General features: G+C 43.1%; 1 protein-coding gene across 2 annotated transcripts; it reads left to right on the forward strand.

Moving 5' to 3' along the window:
- Nucleotides 1–1965: 1965 nt before the first annotated feature.
- Nucleotides 1966–25091, forward strand: APOD (apolipoprotein D). 2 transcript variants are annotated; one of them, XM_081300860.1, is made up of 6 exons: nucleotides 2021–2105; nucleotides 4622–4661; nucleotides 5487–5636; nucleotides 18007–18128; nucleotides 21809–21897; nucleotides 24694–25091. In XM_081300860.1, exons 3-6 carry the CDS (start codon nucleotides 5514–5516, stop codon nucleotides 24939–24941), a joined length of 582 nt encoding a protein of 193 aa, XP_081156986.1. In that variant the 5' UTR covers nucleotides 2021–2105; nucleotides 4622–4661; nucleotides 5487–5513; the 3' UTR covers nucleotides 24942–25091. The 2 variants fall into 2 exon arrangements, with proteins under 2 accessions (XP_081156985.1, XP_081156986.1); XM_081300859.1 differs by lacking the exon at nucleotides 4622–4661 and having other exon boundaries at nucleotides 1966–2105.
- The last annotated feature ends 445 nt before the right edge of the window (nucleotides 25092–25536 follow it).

Consider the following 25536-nt stretch of genomic DNA (forward strand, 5'->3'; position numbering starts at 1 on the left):
ACAGCTGCTCCTTTGTGACCATAATGTAGTTTGATAATCACATTCTGGGTTGCTCAACCCTTATTATTCCCACCAGAGTAGCCTAATGCAGAAAAGAGAACCTGTGTTTGGCATTTTCTGATCCAGATAAACAGCTTCCTCTGAAGACAGCAGCAGAAGCTCTTCAACAGGGAGTGTGGTCCCCTCCTGGTCCTGAGGCTGGAGGGCCTGGGGCCACAGCTGTAAAGCAGAATACACCCCCCACCAGCTTCTGGGCCCCCCTCCCTCCTTCCTTACCACCCCACACACAATCACTCTGGGCTCTCTTTCCCCATGTCGAGGGCACAAGAGGAAAAGAGATGGGAACCTAGGAAGTCCCAGTAGTTTCCAGGAGGCCCACAGGCCCTGTTGAGAGCTGCTGATGTGGGAAGTAGAGCAGCCAGGGCTCCAGACACTGTAGGGATCCAAGGGATCTGTGGTGTCCAGCTAGTCAGGCCCTCCCCTACTTCCTGTCTGACCCACTGCCCTGCTTGGGGTCCTGCCTTCCTCCCACGCCACTGCCACATCCCAGTCACAGCATAGTAAAGTGGCAAGAAGGTGGCTGCCACTTTGATTTTGCCAGGGGAGTGTGTTGCAATGGCGAGGTGAGGCCACAGCTGGGTCTAGGACCTCCATGTCCTGGCCCACAGACCTGTGCTCTTCCCATCGCTCTCAGGGAAGAGGCCTCTAATTGAGATCCTCACAGACTCAGTCCCTTGCTGTAAGTAATGATGACCTGTCAAGGCATCAAAATGGAAACAGGACAAAGTAGGACAGATCCTCGTTGGCTAAAACACCATGCAGAGGAGACTAGGAACTGCCTGGTCCCCAAGGTCTCAGGGGATCTGAGTGGGCTCTGGTTTCTCGGTGAGCACTTCCTCCCTCCCTGCCCACCCAGGGGCCGCTCACAGCATGAATTGTCCCTGATGCTCTTTGGCTCTGGATCTCTATGAAATCATAGGTGCCCAGGAAAGGAGAGGTCCTTACAGAGCACGCACCACCCTTGGTGCGTAGGAGATATGCATGTTAGGCCCAGATTTGGGTCTGGGGCGGCTTCCTGATATTTCGACTGCAGCTGTGTAGGAAGATTCCAGTTGAGTGGCTGAAGATCTGGCAGATATCTGAGTCTGAATAGTTAGCAGTTAAGCTCTATAAGTCAAGCTGGAATTCATCATTTGGCAGTCTGCACTGCAAGATCCCTAAAATAGAAGTGAAACACCCTCCACTCATCCAATTTCCAAATCTACTATTCTTTGGTATCTTCTGTGCTCTGAAAGATGTCACAAACTGAAAGTTTCCTTGGGTCTAAGTCCACATCCCACTCTCTACCCCAGACAAAATCTGGCTGCCTAGAATATAGCTGAAAGGGTCATATACAGTGCACAGAGAGGACACCCTGACTGTACTCGACTTTAGCCCCACTTGTTTCAGAACCTGTATGTCCCTTACACTTCCATTTCTGGGGAGACTGAAGCCCAGACAAGTAGGAACCTGCCGTGGTTCACATAGTAAGCTGATGGTGATTCGGTGATTCATAACCTGGCTCTGTTACCTGAGCCACATTCCAGTCCAGGGACTACATGGGGTGGAGTCCCTGCTCCATTTCAGGAAATGGGATTGTTGATTTTTCATTTACACAAAAATGAAAAATAAATACCAGATGTTTGAAAGCATATTACTACTCATCTTGCCAGAGCTAAAAGTGCATTCTGAACTGAAAAAGAAAATAAATTAAAAAATCCACAAAGCCAAAAAGATGTTTTGAATGAAAATGCTCTCTCATACACACACACACACACACACACACACACACACACAAACACAAAATATCTCATTGTTTCTTCTTCAGGGAGCAGCTGTGAAGGAAATTGGGGGAGGGGCTGGACACAAGGTCCCATCTTTGTGTTTCATACAGAGCTAAGCTTTTAGGCCAGCCTTCCTAAACTGTCGGGGGTGTGGCATGCATGACGAGTCAACATCAATGGAAGCTTATAAAATAACGGGTGAAGCCAGTCACAAAGACAGGCACCTCAGTTTGGGTGATTCTGCATGTGGAAACTGCCTTCGTCTTGATTTTTTAAAAAAAGGTATGTACGATAGCTTTAATTTTCACTTATGATAAATAATGCTTAAAATAGAAACAGGCTTGACTTTCCATTGCCCCTTTTCAGCTATAAAGTATAACTAACTCTGGCCAAGATCTTGTGCAGTACCTTTACAGACTTGATTTCATTTTTCCTCAAACTTACAAGGTAGGTAAAATTAGTGCCACTTTTCAGGTGAGAAAACGAAGGTTCAAATATGCTAAGCAACTGGCCTATGAGAAGACCAAGCTCAGGGTCAACTCATATACCAAAGTCTTCCCTTTCCCTGTGCCCTCCTCTATGAAATGAGACAATGGAAATTAATTTTTGAGGAAAAACTGCGTTTAGCAATAGGGTCCAAAAATATTTTGTTGAAAAGATGCAGTTCTTGTTGAATACTAAGCTAAATGAGTTTTAAAGACTTATTTACCTGCAGAAACATAGTTTATTTTATCATATGAGATCTCAAACTCTTGTCCTTAATGTTCTGCAGTTCCTTGAGATTAGGGCTATGTCCAGAATGACACTCGGGTGCTCTTAGGAGACTGGAGCTTAAATTCTGGCTCTATAATTTACCAGGCAAATTGACCTCATGGGGTACAAGGAGAATGTCAGCCCAAGTTGCTTCCAGATGATAGGGTACAGAGATTCAGTGAAGAACAGGCTCACCCACTGAGGCCAGGTTTCCCAGGAAGATGTTTGGTGAATGTGAGCAGCAATTCTTCCACAGTCAGTACCTGACCCAGGATGGATGCACAGAAACCTTAGAAGAATTACTTTTGAATTATTTAATTTATATTAATATTTAAATTTATTTATTTGTTTTGGTATTGGGGATTAAACCCCATGGCTCTTTACTACTGACCTACATCCCAAGTCCTTTTTATTTTGAGATAATGTCTTGCTAAGTTGCCTAGGCTGTCCTAAGAATTTATAATCCCCCTGCCTCAGCCTCCCAAATTGCTGGATTAACAGGCAAGTGCCAGAGTTTTCATCTCCAATTATACATATTTTTAGAATTAAAGTTCTCATTAGGATAATCTTCCTATGGGTATCAGAAGAAGATCCAAAAAACATAACATGTCACAAATAATCTGTGTTTTACCCAAGATCATGCATATTTGTTACCAATATGGTCAGTGTTAGAGAATCAGTATGGAAGGAACTTGGAAAAACATGGTGGATGCTATCAACCCTTCCTCCCTCGAGAAGTTTTAATCACAGGAGCAAAGCTCCTGCAACCAAAAGGAGTCTTTGGAAGAGATTTGAGATCAAGGGGAGTTAGCCTCTTTCTGAAATCCTCCTACAGAGCTCAAGAGTATGTTTCAGCCCACAAGAGAACTTTTTGTAATAAGACATTTGTCACAGTAAGACAGGAAACTGAATTTTGTCACAGTTGCATGGTGAAGTGACACTCTCCAGGTCACAGAGGCAAGCAAGCCCAAGGAGGTAGGCAAGAGAGAGCATGGTTCAGGTCCTGCAGGTGGAGAGTTAGACACGGGACCATGTCCCAGCTCTGCCCCCTTCTGGTCCTCAGCTTCCCCATCTGTACATCTGGCAAAGAAAGGGTAGGCCCTGTCCAGTTTGGGGGACCTTATAGAAAGTGCATATTATAGAAATGTTGCTCCGGGCAAGTTCCCTAGCTTGGGCTTCTGGTAGAGCTCCTGAGGTTCCAAGAATCTCTTGAAAATGGATGCAAGCATTTATGGGTTTCGGCCAGCTTTCTACAAACTCTCCATCTTCCAGAAGGTTAGAAGACAGGTGTTATTTACATAGTAGTAGGAGCTGATGGGAAATGGAGCCTCAAAGACCAAGGGAAATGGTCCTGCCGCAGGCTTGCTCCAGGGAGCCTCAGCAGCCACCCCTCCCATCCTACCCCAGCTGGCAGCTTTCACTCATTACATAACTGTTCTTTTGAAAACCAGGCAACAAAAAGCCTCCAGAAGAAAAGCTATTGATTATTAAAGTTATTTGGAGGTTTAGAGACTCATAATAAAGTGGTTATAATTATTCCTGTATGACACATCCTTTTAAATGCTCAAATCTGAGAACATTTTGCTTACATTGACTCAGTCGTCTTCACAGGGAGAAAGGCAGAGAGCTGGAAATAGCTCATGGCAGCTACAGGCAAGGAGTCACATGGAAGGGAACAGACCTGAAGCAAGCCAGTGAAGGAAGCAGGGACGAGCGCCGGAGGCCCAGAGCTTGCACTCAGGGAGCCAGTGCTCCAAAGCCATCCTCTGCCACAAGAAGACCCTTTGGTAGAAATGCTTGGTGCATGGTTTCACATCAGCTGACAGTCCTTCTCTGGTTAGATGCCCATCAACTATTAAAAACACTCAACATAATACATTTTTTTAAATATAGTGTAATAGGATCCTGTTTCCACTCTCCATAACTAGCATTTATTGAGCATGTACTTTGTATAAGACATTGTCTTGAGTACTCTCCCTATATTATCTCATTTAATTCCCACAAAATTTTATAAGATAGGCATGATTATTATTCCTACTTTACAGGCAAAGAAACTAAGGCATAATTTGGACACAATTATACTTGGTAAGTGACAAAGCCAGAATCTAAACCAGGTCAGAGCAGCCCTGGGGTCCCTGATAGCTGCTCCCTGTTAAGATTTTCAGACTGCTCTTGGGTTGGTAGAGCAGCACAGTAAGCTTGGGGCAGAAACTGGACGCCGTGGCTCATGCTTGTAATCCCAGCCACTCCCAAGGCTGAGGCAGGAGGATGGCGAATTCAAAGCCAGCCTCAGCAAATTAGCAAGGCCTAAGCAACTCAGTGAGAGATGTCTCTAAATTAAAAAAAAAAAAGGGGGGGGGGCTGGGGATGTGGCTCAGTAGTTAAGTGCCCCTGAATTCAATCCCCAGTACCAACAAAAAAAAAGATTAGAAAAGGCAAGGGTCATGGGGATCCCTTACGAATCTCATAGGACACCTAATGTTGCACATGGTTATGTTGTTTCGGTTTTTGCCTCCACAGGTGGTTCAAAGGCTTCAATCTCCCCCTTTGCTTATCTCCCCCCACCCTAGACGTTGTCTCTGTTCATTCAACAAGTACCTACTGGGCCTGACACTTTGAGGTCCTAGGGATAATTCTAAAGAGAATCAGACATTCTGCCCACCCTGGAAACGCACAATGAGGTGGGGGTGGGGTGCAAATCAATCCCAGTTCACTCTCAGACAGGCAGGAGGTGTGTGCGTGGAGGTCCATGTCGCAGGCAGAAGGTCTCAGCTGTGAACAATCGAGAGGCTGCCCCTGAAGGATGCAGGCTCAGGAGGTGGAGGAGGAGGAGGGCCGCCTCCTGAGGGACCAGCCCCTGCCCTTGTGCCTCCCTGGAGGCTACAACTGCTCTCTTTCCCCCAACTCCAGGCTCCCTCTGCAGCCACCAGCCCCAAGATGGCCAAGATGCTGTTGCTGCTTTCTGCACTTCTGGGTCTCTTCTCTGCGGCCAGGGGACAAACGTTCCATCTTGGGAAATGCCCGACTCCTCCGGTGCAGGAATACTTTGACGTGACTAAGGTGTGGTAAAAGGCTAACCTCCCATTTGGTCTGCTCTATCTTGTTTGAATAAGAAGCATCCTACAAGGTTCAGTTGTATTATTCTGCTTCAATCTCCACAGCAAGGTTTGGAACAAGTATTTAACTTATTTTGGGTTTCCCCATAGCCGACTCTTGAGGCTAGGACAGGGGACAGGGAGTTTTGACCCATGATTCCAGGAATCACAAGAGACCACGTGGGAAAGTGATCTCAGATGGCAGAGAAGCAATCAAGGGTGAACAACAGGGTTTCCGTTTTGCTGGCGATCCTCTGAGGAAATCAATAGAATGCATCTTGCTTTGTCCTATAAATGGATGCCAGCAGGCGGTAGAAGCTCCCTTGGCACCAGTCAGGCCCTCTGGGATAGTGAGTTGTCCAAGGCAGCTGAAGAGAACCTGCCTTGTGGGGCTGGGAAGATATGGATGGAGCATTGACTATGGTGCTAAGTACTGTTATTCCTGTTCTACAGAGATGCTCCCTCCCAGGCAACACAGCTGACAAATACAAATAGAGTTCAAAAGTTGACTTTCCATAGGGTAGGAAACCCAAGCATTACTCAAACAGGGCCCAGGAAAGACCAGAACTCCCCAAGGGGCTTTCTTTTTTTTTTTTTAAAGAGAGAGAGAGAGAGAGAGAGAGAGAGAGAGAGAGAAAGAAATTTTTTTCTTTTTTTTTAATTGTTGGTCGTTCAAAACATTACATAGTTCTTAATATATCATATTTCACAGTTTGATTCAAGTGGGTTATGAACTCCCATTTTTACCCCGTATACAGATTGCAGAATCACATCAGTTACACTTCCACTGATTTACATATTGCCATTCTAGTGTCTGATGTATTCTGCTGTCTATCCTATTCTCTACTATCCCCCCTCCCCTCCCCATTTCTCTCTCTACCCCCTCTACTGTAAATCATTTCTTCCACTTGTATTATTCTTCTCTTACCCCTCATTTCCTCTTTTTTTTTTTTTTTTTTAGAAAGAGGAGAGAGAGAGAGAGAGAATTTTTTAATATTTATTATTTTTTAGTTCTCGGCGGACACAACATCTTTGTTGGTATGTGGTGCTGAGGATCGAACCCGGGCCGCCCGCATGCCAGGCGAGCGCGCTACCGCTTGAGCCACATCCCCAGCCCCTCATTTCCTCTTATATGTAATTTTGTAAAACCCTGAGGATCACCTTCCATTTCCATGCGATTTCCCTTCTCACTCCCTTTCCCTCCCACCTCTCATCCCTGTTTAATGTTAATCTTCTTCTCAAGCTCTTCGTCCCTACTCTGTTCTTAGTTACTCTCCTTATATCAAAGAGGACATTTGGCATTTGTTTTTTTAGGGATTGGCTAGCTTCACTTAGCATAATCTGCTCTAATGCCATCCATTTCCCTCCAAATTCTATGATTTTGTCATTTTTTAATGCAGAGTAATACTCCATTGTGTATAAATGCCACATTTTTTTATCCATTCGTCTATTGAAGGGCATCTAGGTTGGTTCCACAATCTTGCTATCGTGAATTGTGCTGCTATGAACATCGATGTAGCAGTGTCCCTGTAGCATGCTCTTATTAGGTCTTTAGGGAATAGACCCAGAAGGGGAATAGCTGGGTCAAATGGTGGTTCCATTCCCAGCTTTCCAAGAAATCTCCATACTGCTTTCCAAATTGGCTGAACCAATTTGCAGTCCCACCAACAATGAACAAGTGTACCCTTTTCCCCGCATCCTCGCCAGCACTTGTTGTTGTTGGACTTCATAATGGCTGCCAATCTTACTGGAGTGAGATGGTATCTTAGGGTGGTTTTGATTTGCATTTCTCTGACTGCTAGCGATGGTGAGCATTTTTTCATGTACTTATTAATTGATTGTATGTCCTCCTCTGAGAAGTGTCTGTTCAGGTCCTTGGCCCATTTGTTGATTGGGTTATTTGTTATCTTATTATCTAATTTTTTGAGTTCTTTGTATACTCTGGATATTAGGGCTCTATCTGAAGTGTGTGGAGTAAAGATTTGTTCCCAGGATGTAGGCTCCCTGTTTACCTCTCTTATTGTTTCTTTTGCTGAGAAAAAACTTTTTAGTTTGAGTAAGTCCCATTTGTTGATTCTAGTTGTTAACTCTTGTGCTATGGGTGTCCTATTGAGGAATTTGGAGCCCGACACCACAGTATGTAGATCATAGCCAACTTTTTCTTCTATCAGACGCCATGTATCTGATTTAATATCAAGCTCATTGATCCATTTTGAGTTAACTTTTGTGCATGGCGAGAGAAAGGGATTCAGTTTCATTTTGATGCAAATGGATTTCCAGTTTCCCCAGCACCATTTGTTGAAGATGCTATCCTTCCTCCATTGCATGCTTTTAGCCCCTTTATCAAATATAAGATAGTTGTAGTTTTGTGGATTGGTTACTGTGTCCTCTATACTGTACCATTGGTCCACCCACCTGTTTTGGTACCAGTACCATGCTGTTTTTGTTACTATTGCTCTGTAGTATAGTTTGAAGTCTGGTATCGCTATACCACCTGATTCACACTTCCTGCTTAGCATTGTTTTTGCTATTCTGGGGCTTTTATTTTTCCATATGAATTTCATGATTGTTTTATCTATTTCTACAAGAAATGCTGTTGGGATTTTGATTGGCATTGCATTGAACTTATAGAGAACTTTTGGTAATATCGCCATTTTGATGATGTTAGTTCTGCCTATCCATGAACAGGGTATATTTTTCCATCTTCTAAGGTCTCCTTCTATATCTCTCTTTAGGGTTCTGTAGTTTTCATTGTATAAGTCTTTCACCTCTTTTGTTAGGTTGATTCCCAAGTATTTTATTTTTGGGGGGGATATTGTGAATGGAGTAGTTGTCCTCATTTCCGTTTCAGAGGATTTGTCGCTGATATACAGGAATGCATTTGATTTATGCATGTTGATTTTATATCCTGCCACTTTGCTGAATTCATTTATTAGCTCTAATAGTTTCTTTGTAGACCCTTTTGGGTCTGCTAGGTATAGAATCATGTCATCTGCAAATAGTGATAATTTAAGTTCTTCTTTTCCTATTTTTATGCCTTTAATTTCTTTCATCTGTATAATTGCTCTGGCCAGTGTTTCGAGGACTATGTTGAACAGAAGTGGTGAGAGAGGGCATCCCTGTCTTGTACCAGATCTTAGAGGGAATGCCTTCAATTTTTCTCCATTCAGAATGATGCTGGCCTGTGGCTTATCATAGATTGCTTTTACAATGTTGAGGTATGATCCTGTTATCCCTATTTTTTCTAGAGTTTTGAACATAAAGGGATGCTGTACTTTGTTGAATGCTTTTTCTGCATCTATCGAGATGATCATATGGTTCTTATTTTTAAGTCTATTGATGTGGTGAATAACATTTATTGATTTCCGTATATTGAACCATCCTTGCATCCCAGGGATGAATCCTACTTGATCATGGTGTATAATTTTTTTGATATGTTTTTGAATCCAATTCGCCAGAATTTTATTGAGGATTTTTGCATCTAGGTTCATTAGAGATATTGGTCTGTAATTTTCTTTCTTTGAAGTGTCTTTGTCTGGTTTAGGCATCAGGGTGATGTTGGCCTCATAGAATGTATTTGGAAGTTCTCCCTCTTTTTCTATTTCCTGAAATAGCTTGAAAAGTATTGGTGTTAGTTCCTCTTTAAAGGTTTTATACAACTCTGCTGTATACCCATCCGGTCCTGGGCTTTTCTTAGTTGGTAGTCTTTTGATGGTTTCTTCTATTTCCTCTATTGTTACTGGTCTGTTTAGGTTGTCTATATCCTCCTGACTCAATCTGGGCAGATCATATGACTTAAGAAATTTATCTATGCCTTCACTATCTTCTATTTTATTGGAGTATAAGGATTCAAAATAATTTCTGATTATCTTCTCTATTTCTGAAGTGTCTGTTGTGATATTGCCTTTTTCATCCCGTATGCTAGTAATTTGAGTTCTCTCTCTTCTTCTCTTCGTTAGCATGGCTAAGGGTCTGTCGATTTTATTTATTTTTTCAAAGAACCAACTTTTAGTTTTGTCAATTTTTTCAATTGTTTCTTTTGTTTCAATTTCATTAATTTCAGCTCTGATTTTAATTATTTCTTGCCTTCTACTTCTTTTGCTCTTGTTTTGCTCTTCTTTTTCTAGGATTTTGAGATGAAGTATGAGATCATTTATTTGTTGGTTTTTTCTTTTTTTAAGGAATGAACTCCAAGCAATGAATTTTCCTCTTAGAACTGCTTTCAATGTGTCCCATAGATTCCGATATGTTGTGTCTGTGTTTTCATTTAACTCTAAGAAGTTTTTAATTTCCTCCTTGATGTCTTCTAAAACCCATTGATCATTCAGTAACCTATTGTTCATTCTCCAAGTGATGCATGATTTTTCCTTCCTTCTTTTATCGTTGATTTTCAGTTTCATTCCATTATGATCAGATAGGATGCATGGTATTATCTCTACTCCTTTATATTGTCTAAGAGTTGCCCTGTGACATAATATATGATCTATTTTTGAGAAGGATCCATGTGCTGCTGAGAAAAAAGTGTAACTGCTTGATGTTGGGTGATATATTCTATATATGTCAATTAAGTCTAGGTTGTTAATTGTGTTATTGAGTTATATAGTTTCCTTATTTAACTTTTGTTTGGAAGATCTGTCCAGTGGTGAGAGAGGTGTGTTGAAGTCTCCCATGATTATTGTATGGTGGTCTATTAGACTCTTGAACGTGAGAAGAGTTTGCTTGACGAACATAGCTGTACCATTGTTTGGGGCATATATATTTATGATTGTTATGTCTTATTGGTGTATGGTTCCCTTGAGCAGTATGCAGTGTCCCTATTTATCCCTTTTGATTAACTTTGGCTTGAAATCTATTTTATTAGATATGAGTATGGACACTCCTGCTTGTTTCCGCAGTCCATATGAGTGGTATGATTTTTCCCAACCTTTCACCTTCAGTCTATGTATATATTTTCCTATCAAATGCGTCTCCTGTAGGCAGCATATTGTTGGATCTTGTTTTGTGATCCATTCAACTAGCCTGTGTCTCTTAATTGGTGAGTTTAAGCCATTAACATTTAGGGTTATTATTGAGATATGGTTTGTTCTTCCAGCCATATTTGTTTATTAATGTTACTAAACCTGATTTGTTTTCCTCTTTGATTACTTTCCCCCCTTTACTGTCCTACCTCCCACTGTTGGTTTTCATTGTTATTTTCCATTTCCTCTTCCTGTAATGTTTTGCCAAGGATTTTTTGAAGAGATGGTTTTCTAGCTGCGAATTCTTTTAACCTTTGTTTATCGTGGAAGGTTTTAATTTCATCTTCCATCCTGAAGCTTAATTTCGCCGGATACACGATTCTTGGTTGGAACCCATTTTCTTTCAGTGTTTGAAATATGTTATTCCAGGATCTTCTAGCTTTCAGAGTCCGTGTTGAGAGATCAGCTGTTATCCTGATTGGTTTACCCCTAAATGTAATCTGCTTCCTTTCTCTTGTAGCTTTTAAAATTCTCTCCTTATTCTGTATGTTGGGCATCTTCATTATAATGTGTCTAGGTGTGGATCTCTTATGATTTTGCACATTCAGCATCCTGTAGGCTTCTAGGATTTGGGATTCTGTCTCATTCTTCAAGTCTGGGAAGTTTTCTCGAATTATTTCATTGAATAGATTGTTTATTCCTTTGGTTTGGAGCTCTGTGCCTTCCTGTATCCCAATGACTCTTAAGTTTGGTCTTTTAATATTATCCCATATTTCTTGGGTGTTCTGCTCATGGTTTCTTAGCAGTCTTGCTGAGCTGTCTATGTTCTTTTCAAGTTGAAATACTTTGTCTTCATTGTCTGATGTTCTATCTTCTAAGTGATCTACTCTGCTGGTAGTATTCTCAATTGAGTTTTTAAGTTGGTTTATTGCTTCCTGCATTTCTAGGATTTCTATTTGTTTGTTTTTTATTACCTCTATCTCCCTGTGTAATTGATCTTTTACTTCCTGGATTTGTTTATGTAGTTCCTTGTCAAAGTGATCTTTCATTGTCTGATTTTGCTGTCTCATGTCTTCCTTGAGACTCCAGATCATCTGAAGCATGTATATCCTGAACTCTTTTTCTGACATTCCATCTGTTGCAGCTATTACCTCTTCTAAAGTTGAGTTGACCTGCATTGCTTGTGGTCCTTTCTTTCCTTGTCTTTTCATACTGCTCGCATTTCTTTCTGCTTGGTGAAACTGTTGTGTTTTTGAAATTTTCCCCCTATTTATTTATATTGCTCTTGTATAGTTGGAAAATCTCCCTTACAGGGTGGTTAGTGGCTGTGCTCCTCCTCTAATTAGGGTGATCTCTCTACCACTCTGGTCGGTCGCAGGTCTGCCCACCCTGCGGGCGCGGGTGGCGGCTCTGCTCTGCCTGCACTCCAATTGTGGTGACGTAACTACCACGCCCTCGGGTCGTTGGTCCTGATCGGATGTGGGCAGCGGCTCTGCTCGGCCCCTACTCCAATTGGTGTGACGTGTCTACCACGCTGGCAGGCCTCTAGGCCTGTTCCGCCGGTGGGTCGCAGGTCTGCCTACCTTGCGGGCTCGGGCAGCAGTTATGCTCAGCCCCCACTCCCAATGGGGGTACCTGACTGCCTCTCCAACGGGTCACTGGGCGCTGGGCCTTTTCCGGACACGGGCGGCGGCTCTGCTCCACCCCCGCTCCAACCAGTGTGACGTGACTGCCTCGGTGCTACATGTCCACCACGCTGGCAGGCTACAGGGCCTGTCCTGCCAGTAGGACGCAGGTCTGCCTACCTTGCAGGCTCAGACGGCGGCTCTGCACAGCCCCTACTCCAAATGGGGTGACTTGGCTACCACGCCATGGGGTCGCTGGTCCTGTTCTAGGCGTGGGCTGCTACTCTCTTCGGCCCCAGCTGCAGTTGGGGTGTCGTGATACCTCACCGGCGGGTCACTTGGCCTGCTCTGGGCACAGGCGGCAGCTCCACTCTGCCCCCTGGCCCCCACAGCACCCAGCAGGACCCGGACCGAGAAGCAGTCACCGGAGGTTCCCCAACCCTGGGCCAAAGCAGCTTCGGGAGCCAGAACCCTGCTCCTCACGCTCCACTAGGAGCAGGCTCCAAGGAGCAACCCCCACGGGTTCCCCTGCCCCAGGCCAAAGCAGCCCCAGGAACCAGATTCCAGCCGCTCAGAGCCCGGCGCACGCCTTGCCAGGAGCGAGCCCCTAGGAGTATTCTCCACTGGTTCTCCAGCCCCGAGCCTGAGCGATCTGTCTGCGAGATGCAGGCAAATACCAGCCTGAAATCACCTGTTCCGTAGCTGAATGAGCTGAGATCAGTAGAAAACAGGGATGATTACATCAGCTCTCCAAGATGGCGGCTGCTGTCCTCCTCCGTGGTCCGACTGGTGTCAAGAACCGAACTGGACCGCTTCTCTCCTCTGTCTCAAAGCCGGAACTCAGCACTAAGCATGGCCATTGCACCACTGGCAGGAGCCCCCAGAATCCGCATCACTGTACCCCCGCTCCGGCACCTCGCCGCTTCCCAGCACGCACCGCAGACTCCAGCTGCAGGGCACGACCCTCCGTGTGGAGAAATTGCCCGCGTCCGAGCCCCCGCAGCCGAACCTTGCGCGATGGAAATCCGTCCACTAGATTCTGGAGCACCTCAATTTCACTGGAAATTCCCAACAAGATAGCCTTCAGCTGTTTCACCTCGTCTTTCTCCCGCACAGTGACGCGGCGCATTGGGGTGATGCACTCCCTTCGCCGCCATCTTCCTTCGCCTGAACCATGGTTTTCCAAGAAATTTTTTAATATTTATTTTTTAGTTTTCGGCGGACACAACATCTTTGTTGTACGTGGTGCTGAGGGGCACTACCGCTTGAGCCACATCCCCAACCCCCCAGGGGGCTTTCTTGTTACATGCACTGAAAAGATATTAATATAACCAGCTCCCCCATAAATAGTCTCTCTTCCTGGGATGGGGGCAGAAAGAGCAGCAGAGAGAGGCAGCTAGCATAGGAGGATCACAGTTTCAAAAAGTCAGCCTCAGCAACTTAGTGAGGCCCTAAGCAACTTAGTACGACCCTGTGTCTAAATAAAATATAAAAATGGGCTGGGGATATGGCTCAGTGGTTGAGGGCTCCTGGGTTCAATCCCTGGTATCATCCCCTACAAGCTACACATATTAGTATGAATAATGCTGAAGTCACCATCAGTCATGGGCACCTCAGTGTCAATGTGTATTGGGACCTATGAGGGATGGGTTAGGTGGAGGTGAGAGAAGAGCTTGAAGCCTGAGGGGGTTGGGCAGCTGCACCATCAGCAGGACTGACAAAGCTCCCACAGGTGAGGTAGGCAGGGGGAATGGATTTGCTCCACTAATATTTTAAGGGCTGATCTCTTTGTTCATGAAACCCTGGCAGACTACAAAGAAGCTTTACAGAAAGATCCAGGAAATCTGAGTTACATTTTAATTTTGGGATAAAAATTTTGAGACACTCTGATATTTATAATTGATCTATATTTACAAAAGTCCTTTGAGAATGGAAACAGAATTGTTAAAAGATTTTGTTGAGATTAGTTCAAACACATTGTTCACTTGTTAAAAGTATTTTTTCACTTTAGTAGTTTTTATTACATTCACAATTGCCCAGTCATCATTATAACCAATTTTAGAATGTTTTCATCATTCCCCACCAAACACCCCAAACCCATTAATGGTCATGTTCCCTTTCTCCCCAGCCCTTCCAGCCCCAGGCAACAAATAATCTACTTTCTGTCTCTGTGAATTTGCCTCTTCTGGATGTTGCACAGAAATGGAATCATACACTATATAGACTTTTGTGACTGATTTTTTTTTAACACGTTTTCAAGGTTCATCCATGTTTTAGCATGTATCAGTAATCCATTTCTTTTATTGCAAAATAATATGCAGTATATGGATTATAGCATATTTTATTTATCTGTTCATCATTTGAGTTGTTTCTACCTTTTTACTATTATCAGATGTATGATTTGCAAATATTTTCTCCCATTCTGTGCAATTTTTCACTTTATTGAAAAATTTTCACTTTATTGAACCTTTGAAACACAAAGGTTTGTGTATTGATGAAGCCGATCTATCTACTTTCTTCTTTTGTTGCTTTTGGTTTTGGTGTAATACCTAAAAATTCACAGTCTATCCCAAGATTATATAGATTTACTCTGATATTTTGTTTGGAGCATTTTATAGTTTAATCTTACATTTAAGTCTTTGATTCTTTTTCAGTTAAATTTTGTATGTAGTGAGATGTAAGGTCCAACTTCATTCTTTTGCATGTAGAATTTCAGTTGTCCCAGCATGGTTTGTTGAAAAGACTATTATTTTCCCTATTGACTATTCTTGGTATCCTTATTGAAAGTCACTTGACTGTATATGCAAGTGTTTATTTCTGGACTCGCAATTCTATTCTATTGATCTATATGTCTGTATTTATGCCAGTACAACCCAGTCTTGATTACTATAGTTTTGTTGTTGTTGTGTTTTATTTTTGTTTTTGTTTCTTTAATACTGGAAGTTTAACCCAAAGTACTGTACCTCTGTATCCCTTTTTTATTTTTATTTTGAGACAGTGTCTCTAAGTTGCCAAAGCTTACCTCAAACTTGTGGCCTCCTGTCTCAGTTTCCAAAGTCGCTGGGATTTCAGATGTGCACCACCATGCCCAGCTGTTATAGCACTGTAGAAAGTTTTAGAATCAGAATGTATGAGGCCTCCAATTTTACTTTTAGGACTATTCTGTATCCCTGGCATTTTTAATGTAAATTTTAGGATTAGCTTATCAGTTTATACAGAGAAGCCATAGAGATTGCATAGACATTAAAGAACAATTTAGGAGTATTTCTATATTAACAATATTAAATATTTTGATTCATAAACATAGACTATACTTCAATTTATTTAAAATTTGATTTAACAATATTTTATAGTTTTTCAGAGTATATGTTTTGTATATCTTTGGGTAAATTTGTACTTAAATATTTTATTTTTTGATGCTATTTTAAGTGAAATTTTCTTAATTTCATTTGAAAATTATTCATTGCAAACATATAAATACATCTGATTTTGATAAATTGATTTTATATCTTTTTAACCTTGCTGAACTCGTTAGTTGAAAAGTTTATTTTTTAAAGATTCCTTAGGATTTTTCTATACAAGAATAGGTGTCAACTGTAAACAGAATTTTACTTCTTTCTTTCTTTCGAGGATTCTTTCTAAATGTTGAAAACTCCTTATTGATAGAAAAACTTCCAAAAGATTAAGAAGACTTCACAGAAATAGTATGAAATCATGCAAGCACAACATGAAAATCAATTTCTCATCTCTGAACTTCTCTTTTGGAGAATCATGCTTCTTCAGTTTTAATTGTGGAGCACTAAATTCACTTGAACAATAATACATCTATTATAAATGTACGAAAAAATGAGAATGCCCAGGAAACCAGTTGACCTTATTCATTGATTCTTTAAATGATTGTTAGGTTCAGTGACTTTAATTTAAAGTTGTGGTTTAATAAATAAATGGGAAATTTATGGTCATAAATGTGGGCATATATTTGAGCAGAGAGCCATGTGACTGAAGCAATAGTGCCACCTGTTTGCAAAGGATGTTCTCTTTTCATGTTCTGACTTTTTGAAGGTTAGTGTATCTCTCTAATTTTATTAATACATTCTTAAGTTTCTAAAATAATTTCAATGAATATTTTGACTAGATAAATTTATGCACCCGGTTCAAAATTAAGTCCTAAAGAGCATACAACAAAGTTTCCCTTCTGCCTTTGTGCCTTGGTTTCCCTTTCCAAGAGCAACCAGTAAAAACTGTGTATATGTTACTTTCATGGAGAAAGGGATTGCAGATGTGACTAAATAATGACTAAATAATGACCTTGAGATGGCCAGATTAGCCTGGATATCCAGGTGGAGCCAATCTAACCACATAACTCCTTAGAAGCAGAGACTTTATTTCTGGACTCTCAATTCTATTCTATTGATCTATATGTCTGTATTTATGCCAGTACCCACCCAGTCTTGATTACTACAGTTTGTTGTTTTGTTTTGCTTTTGTTTTTACTGAGCCATGGTCAGAGAGAAGTTTGATGAAGGAATAAGAGTTAGAAAAGCCATGGGAAGGATTTGACCTGCTTTAGCTGACTTTGAAAATGGATGAAGAGGGTTCCAAGCCAAGAAGTGCAGGCAGCCTCTATATCCTGGAAAAGACAAGGAAACCCATTCTTCTTGGAACCTCCAGAGGGGAATGTTGCCAACATTTTGATTTAGCCAGTGAGACTAGGGACCGACTTCTGGCTTACAAAACTATAAGATAATAAATCTGTGTTTGAAGCTTATTGTAATTTATTATAGCAGCAACAGAAAGCCAACATAATAAGCTTTCTGCCTTGTTTTTATACAAAAAGTAGTTGAACATGCCCATCATTTTGTACCTGGTTCTTTTTAAATTAAAAAAGTAGAGATCATTGCATATCACTCTTTTAAAAGAGGATCATAAAATTCCATAGGACAGATGCCCCACCACTCATTCATCCAGTCCCTTACTAATACTCTTAGACTGTGCTTGTCTTTTATTGTTACAAATGGTACTGCAATGAATAACCTTATACATGCATCATTTTTTTTTAAATAGCAGGAGATGTATTCCCAGAAATGACATTGCTGGGCCAAAGAGTATGTGTATTTTTAGTTTTGCTAGATAGTGCCAAACGGCCCTCTGCAGAGGTTATAAATTAGTACAGTCTCTATGCAAGATGGGCCTGAAAGCATAAGAGTGTCTTGTCCCCCCTCCCCTCTTGGGCACAGGGGCTTCCTTAAAGTCATCAGGGTGAACCTGAAGAGGATTCATGTCTTACAAATCCTGAGCATTGCCAGAGGCTTTGTGACCAACCCCCTGTTCAGGGTCATTCGAGGAAAGAGGAGCCAACTCTGGAGTGTTCATGTTTCACAACCAACACTTCTGCCTTTGCACAAAATTCAAAGATGCCTTGGAGAATCATAAGACGAGTCCACCATCCAGACCAAACCCTTTTATAGAGTTTAAAATTTCACTCAGATTTTGGCCAAATAGGAAAGACACTGAGAACATATCTAAATAAAGAGTCCTTTAGGAATAGAATGTAGTATTCAACCAGAGTCCACACATCCGATTGCTTGTTCCCATTTGAATCAATATCTTGCTCAATTGGTGCTGGGAACAATGCAGCCCATTTTTCCTGGTTTCCCCCAGGAAAGGGCTTTGCTTCTGAAAGCAACAATGGGGAAGAGCTCACAGGTCTCCAGAGAGCCACAGGGTTTTGCTCTGCTTGTTGTCTCTGCAGTATCTTGGAAGATGGTATGAAATTGAGAAGATCCCAGTGAGCTTTGAGAAGGGAAAGTGCATCCAAGCCAACTACTCGCTAATGGAAACCGGAAAAATCAAAGTGCTAAACCAGGAGTTGAGGTAAGTGACGGTGCCAGGCCAGGGCACTGTCCTGGGGTGGCCGGTGCTCATGCAGTTGGATGTGGGGAGAAGGGACCATCTCTGGGGCCACACAGGGACAGTTAGAACTAGAATACACTCATTCCTTTCCTTAACCACTTGTTAGGCATCTGTTGGATGCCAGACACTAGAAGAGACACTAGGGACTAAGGAGTAACCCAAATGTCACCATTCCTGCCCTTGTAGCAAAGTAGAAATTCTGGTAACAAAGGATATTGGGACCACCTGTCTGATCTTGAAAGCAAGAGAAAAACCTTTTCTTTACCAGCTACTAACAGGGCACCCAGCTTTGCTCAGATACTTCTGGAAAGTGCCCGCTCATTGCCTTCTGTCACAGTTCATCCCATCTCTAGGCAGCTTGGCCTATTAGAAAACTCCCTTATGAGCAAGGCACTATTCTATGCATGTGTACATACAGCACGTGTGTATGTCTGTTTGCAAATGAATATATATTCATTAGATTCCCATAACAACTCTGAGATAGGTCCTATTATTAGCCTCTTTTTTATGAATGAGGAAACTTAGGTACAGAGAGGTAAAGTAACTTGTCCAAGGGCCACACAGCTGATAAGTGATGAAACAGATTTGAACCAGGAGAAATGAAATGGGGAAGAGAACACAAGACACAGATGAAAGAAGAGCTGGGAGTGAAGGGCTGTCCTTCTGTTCTCTAGAAGATCTGAGAAATGTTTCACCTCCAAGAAAACTACTATAACCCAGCCGGGAAGAGCCTGGGCTCACAAAGGCCTTCTGTGGTCATCCCAGCCTCTATTAACCTTCCTGTGAGCCAGAACTCAGCTCTCACTCCCTGACCTGCATAAACCAGAGAAAGAAAATAGGGATCTTGAGGGCCACAACGAAAACTCTATCTCATCTCAGAGCCCTCCTGTGGGACTTGGGGTACAGATGCCCAGAGACCTCACAGGAGTTTTATGGCCCTGTATAAGTCACCTGTCCCTCACCATAATGCAAATTGCTAAGGAAATTGACTTATAAAAATAAAAAATTATTTTGGCTCATGGTTCTATAGGTTCCCATCCAAGATCTAAGCGGCCCCATTCTTTGGGCCTCTGGTGAGTGTGACGCATCATGGTGGGAATGTGTGACAGGATGAACTATTCACCTCAGAAGTCAGGAAGCAAAAAATAAAAACAGGAAGAGACCAGGGTCCCATAGTTCCCTTCAAGGTCATGTGTCCAATAACCTAAGGATCTCCCACTAGGCCCACCTCCTAAAGGTTCCACCACCTCTCAATAATGCCATCCTGAGGACCAAGCCTTTAACACATGGACCTTTTTTTTTTTTTTTTTGGTACCGGGGATTGAACTCAGGGGCACTCGACCACTGAGCCACATCCCCAGCCCTATTTTGTATTTTATTTAGAGACAGGGTCTCACTGAGTTGCTTAGCACCTTGCTATTGCTGAGGCTAGCTTTGAACTCTTGATCCTCTTGCCTCAGCCTCCAAGCTGCTGGATTTCAGGTGTGCGCCACTGCACCTGGCTAACACATGGACCTTTGCGGGACACTTTCCCAAACTATAGCAGGCCCCAAAGTTGTTAAGACCTCACTTTAAATATTTTGGCCCATTTTAAGACCAAGTGTCAGACAATGACATGTATCCCAAACCCATGAGCTTCCCTTGCCTCTCTTCTGGAGTTGGCCTGGAGTCCTCTTCAACTGCATCCTGAGTATTAGGTTGCTTCGCCTCTAGGGTTACACCTGTTTAAGACACAGAACCCAGCAAAGTTTTTAATTTAGGAAATTGGTACAATTTCTCCTTCTAAGAGGGCTGCAAAATGTGGGTAGCCATGGCAGAGGGTCTCAGCCAGTATCAGGGACTCTGAAAGCCAAAACAGTTGGCACAGCATTGGAAGATGAAGAACTCAGGCTTTGGGATTTAGTTGTCTGGTTTCAAATCCTGGTTCTTCTACTTAGTATGTGATCTGGGATTAGTTAGGGTTGTTCTCCAGGCAATAATAATAGCACCTACCTCCATGGGGCTATTTGAGCATTAAATGATGTGGCACCCATAAAGCTCTTAGAACAGTGTGGGGCATGTAGCAATCATTTGATAAACACTATGTCTCATGGTGAGGCTGCCGCTGCATCCTTGAAAATAGCAAAGCATCTCCCCATGATTGAGCTGTGAGTTTGTGATCAGAGACCCATGTTTTTGAAACTGTTCTGGAGCAAAACACAAATGAAGGTAACAGGAGCAGACTGGGAAGGGCCTCGTGTGCTGCTAAGTTACCATCCACAGATATAAGGAGACCATGTTCCCCAGCTGCCTGAGTTCCAGGTGAGAGAGCAGGGTATGGTCTCTGGCCCTAGGTGGTGACAGGCAGACAATACTGCAGGAATATAAGAGTACATGTCCCAACCTCCCTTGCCTGCCACTTGTTGCCTGATCTCTATGACATCCATCCCCACTAACCGTCTCACTAACCTACTAGCGTTTTTTTTTTTTAATATACATTTTTTACTTGTAGTTGGACACAATACCTTTATTTTATTTATTTATTTTTATGTGGTGCTGAGGATTGAACCTAGCGCCTCACAGGGGCTAGGCCAGCACTCTACTATTGAGCCTCAACCCCAGCCCCTAACCTACTAGCTTTTTAACACGTACAACTGCTCTATTTTTAGCCTGCCTGCCTTCCTCAAGGACGGATGGAGGGGCAGCTGCTCTGCCAGATCCCTGATGCCTGAGCACCTTCCCTTTTCTGTGCCCCCCCCCCCGGCTCCCCCAGCTTCATTCATAGGCCATTGGGAGTTATCCAGAAATGGAACAGGTCCCTTCAAAAGGGTGATACTATCTCATTCATTCACTCTAAGGCCATCGCTTTTAAGATATGCCACCATTTTATATACCAATAAGAAAGAAATGACACTGCCAATTATAAGCATCAGGTGGCATCAATTGTAAGATGTACATTTCTTCAATTTAGTATCTCTGAGATCTGGGCTTACCTGAGAATCACCCAGGTGAGTCAGTATCTCCTGGCAACATGCTTTACTGCCTGTAGTATCAGGTCCCCACTCACTCTGACACTTGCTAAAGTGGATGGGGTTTCAGGCCCCCTGATGGGACAGTGTCACATGACATTACCGAGGCCCAAGGAGAGAAAAGCTCGTGGAACTCAGACTCCCTCCCCTTTTGCATTATTTTCAGTGATCAAGTTCCTCATTTGTAAAGAAGTGAATCTTCTTTGTATGATGGGTCTCTTGATTTGTGTTTCCCTTCTCTTATACTCAGGTTCTCTTTGGAACCTGGGAGAGGAAATGGCCTGAAAGGCAAATGACAGACAGTCCAAAAGAATTGAGAGGTCCTGACACATTGTCCAGTCCCAGAGCATTCGCTTCTTATCACTCTACCACTGTCTGCCATCACTGGGTCTCAGATGGTCACAAAGGAAAGGGCAGGAAAATTGCCAGGATCTAGCCACCTCTGAGAGCCTCTCACACCAGAAAGCACCATGTTGGCCACCATGGTCCGTAATAGCACAGATCTTGCCTTTTGTTGATTTTTGGATTTTAATGAGTTGTCTGTTCTTTCTTTCTTTTCTATCTCTCTCTCTCTTTCTTTCTTTCTGTCTTCCTTTCTTTCCTTCCTTCCTTCCTTCCCTCAACTCATTGCAGATATGATGGAACTGTGAATCAAATTGAAGGTGAAGCCACCGTGTACAACCTCACAGAGCCGGCCAAACTAGGAGTTAAGTTTTCCCAGTGTAAGTATCCACTTCTCTCAGAAAGTTTCAGGGACAGGAGATATGCAAATTGAAGGCTAGAGCCCTGGTTTGGAATACTCTGGTCACATTCAAGTGTCATCCGTAAGGATTGGATAGATAATAATTTCTTGAGCACCTACTACATGCTATAAGTAGATAGTAGCACTGAGAGTAGGCACTGGGATGCAATGCAGACAAAGAGTACATTCCAGTGTGGATAGTGACAAGTATTCTGGAGATTTCTGTAAAACTATGGTCAGTGTTCCAGTAGATAAGGCGCAAATGGAAAAAATAATAGGGTGTGAGCAGTAGGAGACCCAATCTAGTCTTGTTTCTCAGAAAAAAAACTGAGGTCTCCAAATTAGTAGGTGTTAGCAGAACAAGTAGCATGCCCAAAGCCTGGAGGCAAGGGACTGCAAGAGTGAAGGCTATTTTGAGTCCTGGCTCTGTCCCCTTTCTAGTCACATTGTTGGGACTCTCAGAGATACTAAGTCACAGGCTCTGCCCTCTGAGTTCTGAGCTAACTGGGGAATGGACACAGACTACAGAGCAAATGCCAGATGTCAATATTGTTGCTGATGTGGATACCCTGGAGAATTCAGCTCAGATTTAAAGGTTTTCTAAAGCTGAAAGTACTTGGGGGCCCTTCTTTCTACCTATAAAACTGACACCAAAGTCACCAGTGTAAGTATCCACTTCTCTGTAAAAGAAGTCATTATCACTCCCCACCTTTGCCAACCCTCCCCTCCATACCAGCCAAGTCCCTGGAGTGGGGCAGAGAGGAAATCCTTATTTATAGACCAAGAAAGGAATGCTGGGAGGAGAAAACATTTCTTCCCACACACGATTAGGAGCAAATAACTTCACATGTATTAAAGGGGGGGACGGGTTTTCGGACCGCCCAATGCCATGAAAAGAAATCGGATTGTGCAGGCTCCAGAAACTGCCAAGGGCTGTGTACATTTTCATTCCTCTCCTCACTTTTACAAAGGAAGAAGTTGCAGAGAAGAGGGCTGAGTGATGTGGGCAGACACTGAACTAATTAGAGGTAGAGTCTCCAAACTCTCAGTTGAGAGTTTTTCCCATGACATGATTGGGAAAGTGATGGGAGATGGGGATGAAGTTTCAGTCTCATGCCTACAATCCTCATGAAGAAACCTGGGGTAGGAGCTATGGACCAGGGAAGAAGCAAAGGATAAGATTGATTCTGGCTGGAGAGGTGAGATGTTTGCACAGGCCTTGTGGGGTATATGAGAGATTATGAGAAAGGTTGGAAGGGAATGGTGTGAGAGATGCCTGGATACAGAAGCCTAGAGGGGGAAGAGAGCACACGGAATGGGGAAGAGGGCTAAGGAGGCCCTTGAGTGCATTGCAACACCCTCAAGCAACAGGAGAGTGTCAGAGTTCTCTAAAAGAAAGAAATGTGGAAATTTCTTGTGCTGAGAAGAGGGATCTGGGCAAATTTATGCTTGAGCTCTCAACCCTGTAAGAGGAAGACAGAATGTCCATGACAGGGTGTGTGCAGGTGGGACAGGATGCTATGCTGGAAGAGGTGGGTGGCCTGTTTTTCCAAAATCAATCAGTGCTGACGCACTTGGTCCAGCCGGGAATGTGCAGAGTGCTTGACCCTCACGGTAAAGGTTAGATGAACATAACTCTCTCTGGGTGAGTGAGGCGGGCAGGCAGGCAGGGCACCAACAGTGTTAGAAAGAAACAACACTCAGTCCGAGCTCCCATGGAGGCTTTTTCCAAACAGCCTTCTGTTGCCAAATTTATAAACAGAAAGCTGGTCCTCTGGCCAGCTCTCTTTTTTTCCTGATAACTTGCTGTGTTCTTGACACTCGGACAAACTCTGTCCACTACACAGCACCTCCTTCAACCCACAGCTTCTCAGGTCATTCACAAGTGCCGAGTTCTGGTTTTGATCTGGCAAATAAGAATTATTTTTGAGTGGAGAAGCCAGGATGCTTGGAACTCAGGAAAGTGAATCACCCCTGACTGCATGTGTGTCTAAACCTTTTATGCTTATGAGGTCAGCACACAGCTTTCTCCCACTTGACTGCATTCCAAAGCTGAGCTATGTGGGTTTTTTTTGGCTTGGACCTTGACTGTGGAGGTCAAGTTCACAGAGGGAGTTTCTAGATCTAGATGGAGAGGATAAATCCTCCATCTTTCCTCTTAAGGACCCTGTTCATCTAGGGTTCCAACACTTACAGATGTTGATCAATGAATCTTTATAGGTATTTTGAGAGGAAAAGCTCAGAATATGTTATCAATTGGCTTACTATATTCTTAGGAATAGAAGGATTCGTGAAGCTTATACTAGAAGAAAAAAAAAATGTCAGCCTCAACCTCCTCCCTTAGGCAGGCTGAGAGGAAGTTGGGTGGTATAGACTCAGAGCCTGTGGATTCTTGGCCTGAGATTCTTGACTCTGCTCAGCTAAGTGGTACCTCCATGTATGTTGGTGCTAAGTGCAACCTGTTGGTCCAAGGGGTCCACCCAAACACCTTGTTCACCCCTGCTACTGGAGAGAATGGCCGTAACAATAGTTCTTAATTCTGCCTGCACATTAGAACCACTGGGGAGTCTTTAAAGTAATGACCACCTGCATGTCTGAATCCAGAGAAGGGCAGGGGAAAGTGAGCTTAGTATCTTTCAAAGCCTGCATATGATTCCCTTAACTGAAAGTAGTTACTATCCACTGACTTAAAGAAATGGATCCCCAGAGACCCATTCTGGAGAGGAGGTTTCTCTTACCCTGGTCCATCCTGATTGTGCCTTCTTCTGGTTCTCAGTGATGCCATCAGCACCGTACTGGGTCCTGGCTACCGACTATGAGAGCTATGCCCTCGTGTACTCCTGTACCACCATCATCTGGCTTTTTCATTTGGATCATGTTTGGATCTTGGGAAGAAACCCGTATCTCCCCCAAGAAACTGTGACCTATCTAAAAAGTATCCTGACCTCTAATAACATCAGTATTGAGAAAATGACTAAGACAGATCAGGAGAACTGCCCTGAGTTCCTGGGAAGAGGCTCTTAAGCGAGGCTGCGTGTATTCCAGGTTACTTCTTTTGCTTTGCTTTCCTGCTCCCCTTCCCACCCCTCCCCTCGTTAATACAAAGCAACCATCCATGATGAGCTACTGCAAATACCAGAAGGGACATTTGATTGCGGAAACCAATGGAGGGAACCTCAAGGAAAGTTGGTCCAAGCACTGCCATGCCCTACCCTGTCACCTTGCCAGCCCAGTAATAAACTTGTTGCTGACCTGCTGTGCTCACAGTGGATTCTGAATTGGATTGATTATTGTTGTATTTTCACTATAAACATGTATTTATCAGTGATAGAGCATTTGCCTAGCATTTGCAAGGCCCTGGATTCAATCCCCAGAACTCCCAGAACAAAGGGTGGTGGGTGGGGAATACACACACACACACACACACACACACACAGATAAATCTTTAACCAGTCATATTGAGAAAAACCAAGCCCTATACTGCCCTAGTTTAAAAGTAGCAATCCTCTTCTGGAAAGGGAGAATTGATGGCTAAGGCATATTCTAGTGACCTGGATCAGGGTGCCCCCATTCTATAGTAGATGCTCCTCTGGGGGAATGATTTGGGTTTCTGAGTCTT

The sequence above is a fragment of the Spermophilus citellus genome (genome assembly GCF_964194105.1).
Source record: "Spermophilus citellus genome assembly, chromosome: 7".
NCBI lineage: Eukaryota > Metazoa > Chordata > Mammalia > Rodentia > Sciuridae > Spermophilus > Spermophilus citellus.

Excerpts from the sequence above, each read along its gene's own strand:
- APOD (XM_081300859.1), top strand. The coding sequence starts at position 5,514 with ATGGCCAAGATGCTGTTGCTGCTTTCTGCACTTCTGGGTCTCTTCTCT. Across the intron at positions 5,637-18,006 it reads AATACTTTGACGTGACTAAG|TATCTTGGAAGATGGTATGA; the intron begins GTGTGGTAAAAG and ends TTGTCTCTGCAG. Across the intron at positions 18,129-21,808 it reads GTGCTAAACCAGGAGTTGAG|ATATGATGGAACTGTGAATC; the intron begins GTAAGTGACGGT and ends AACTCATTGCAG.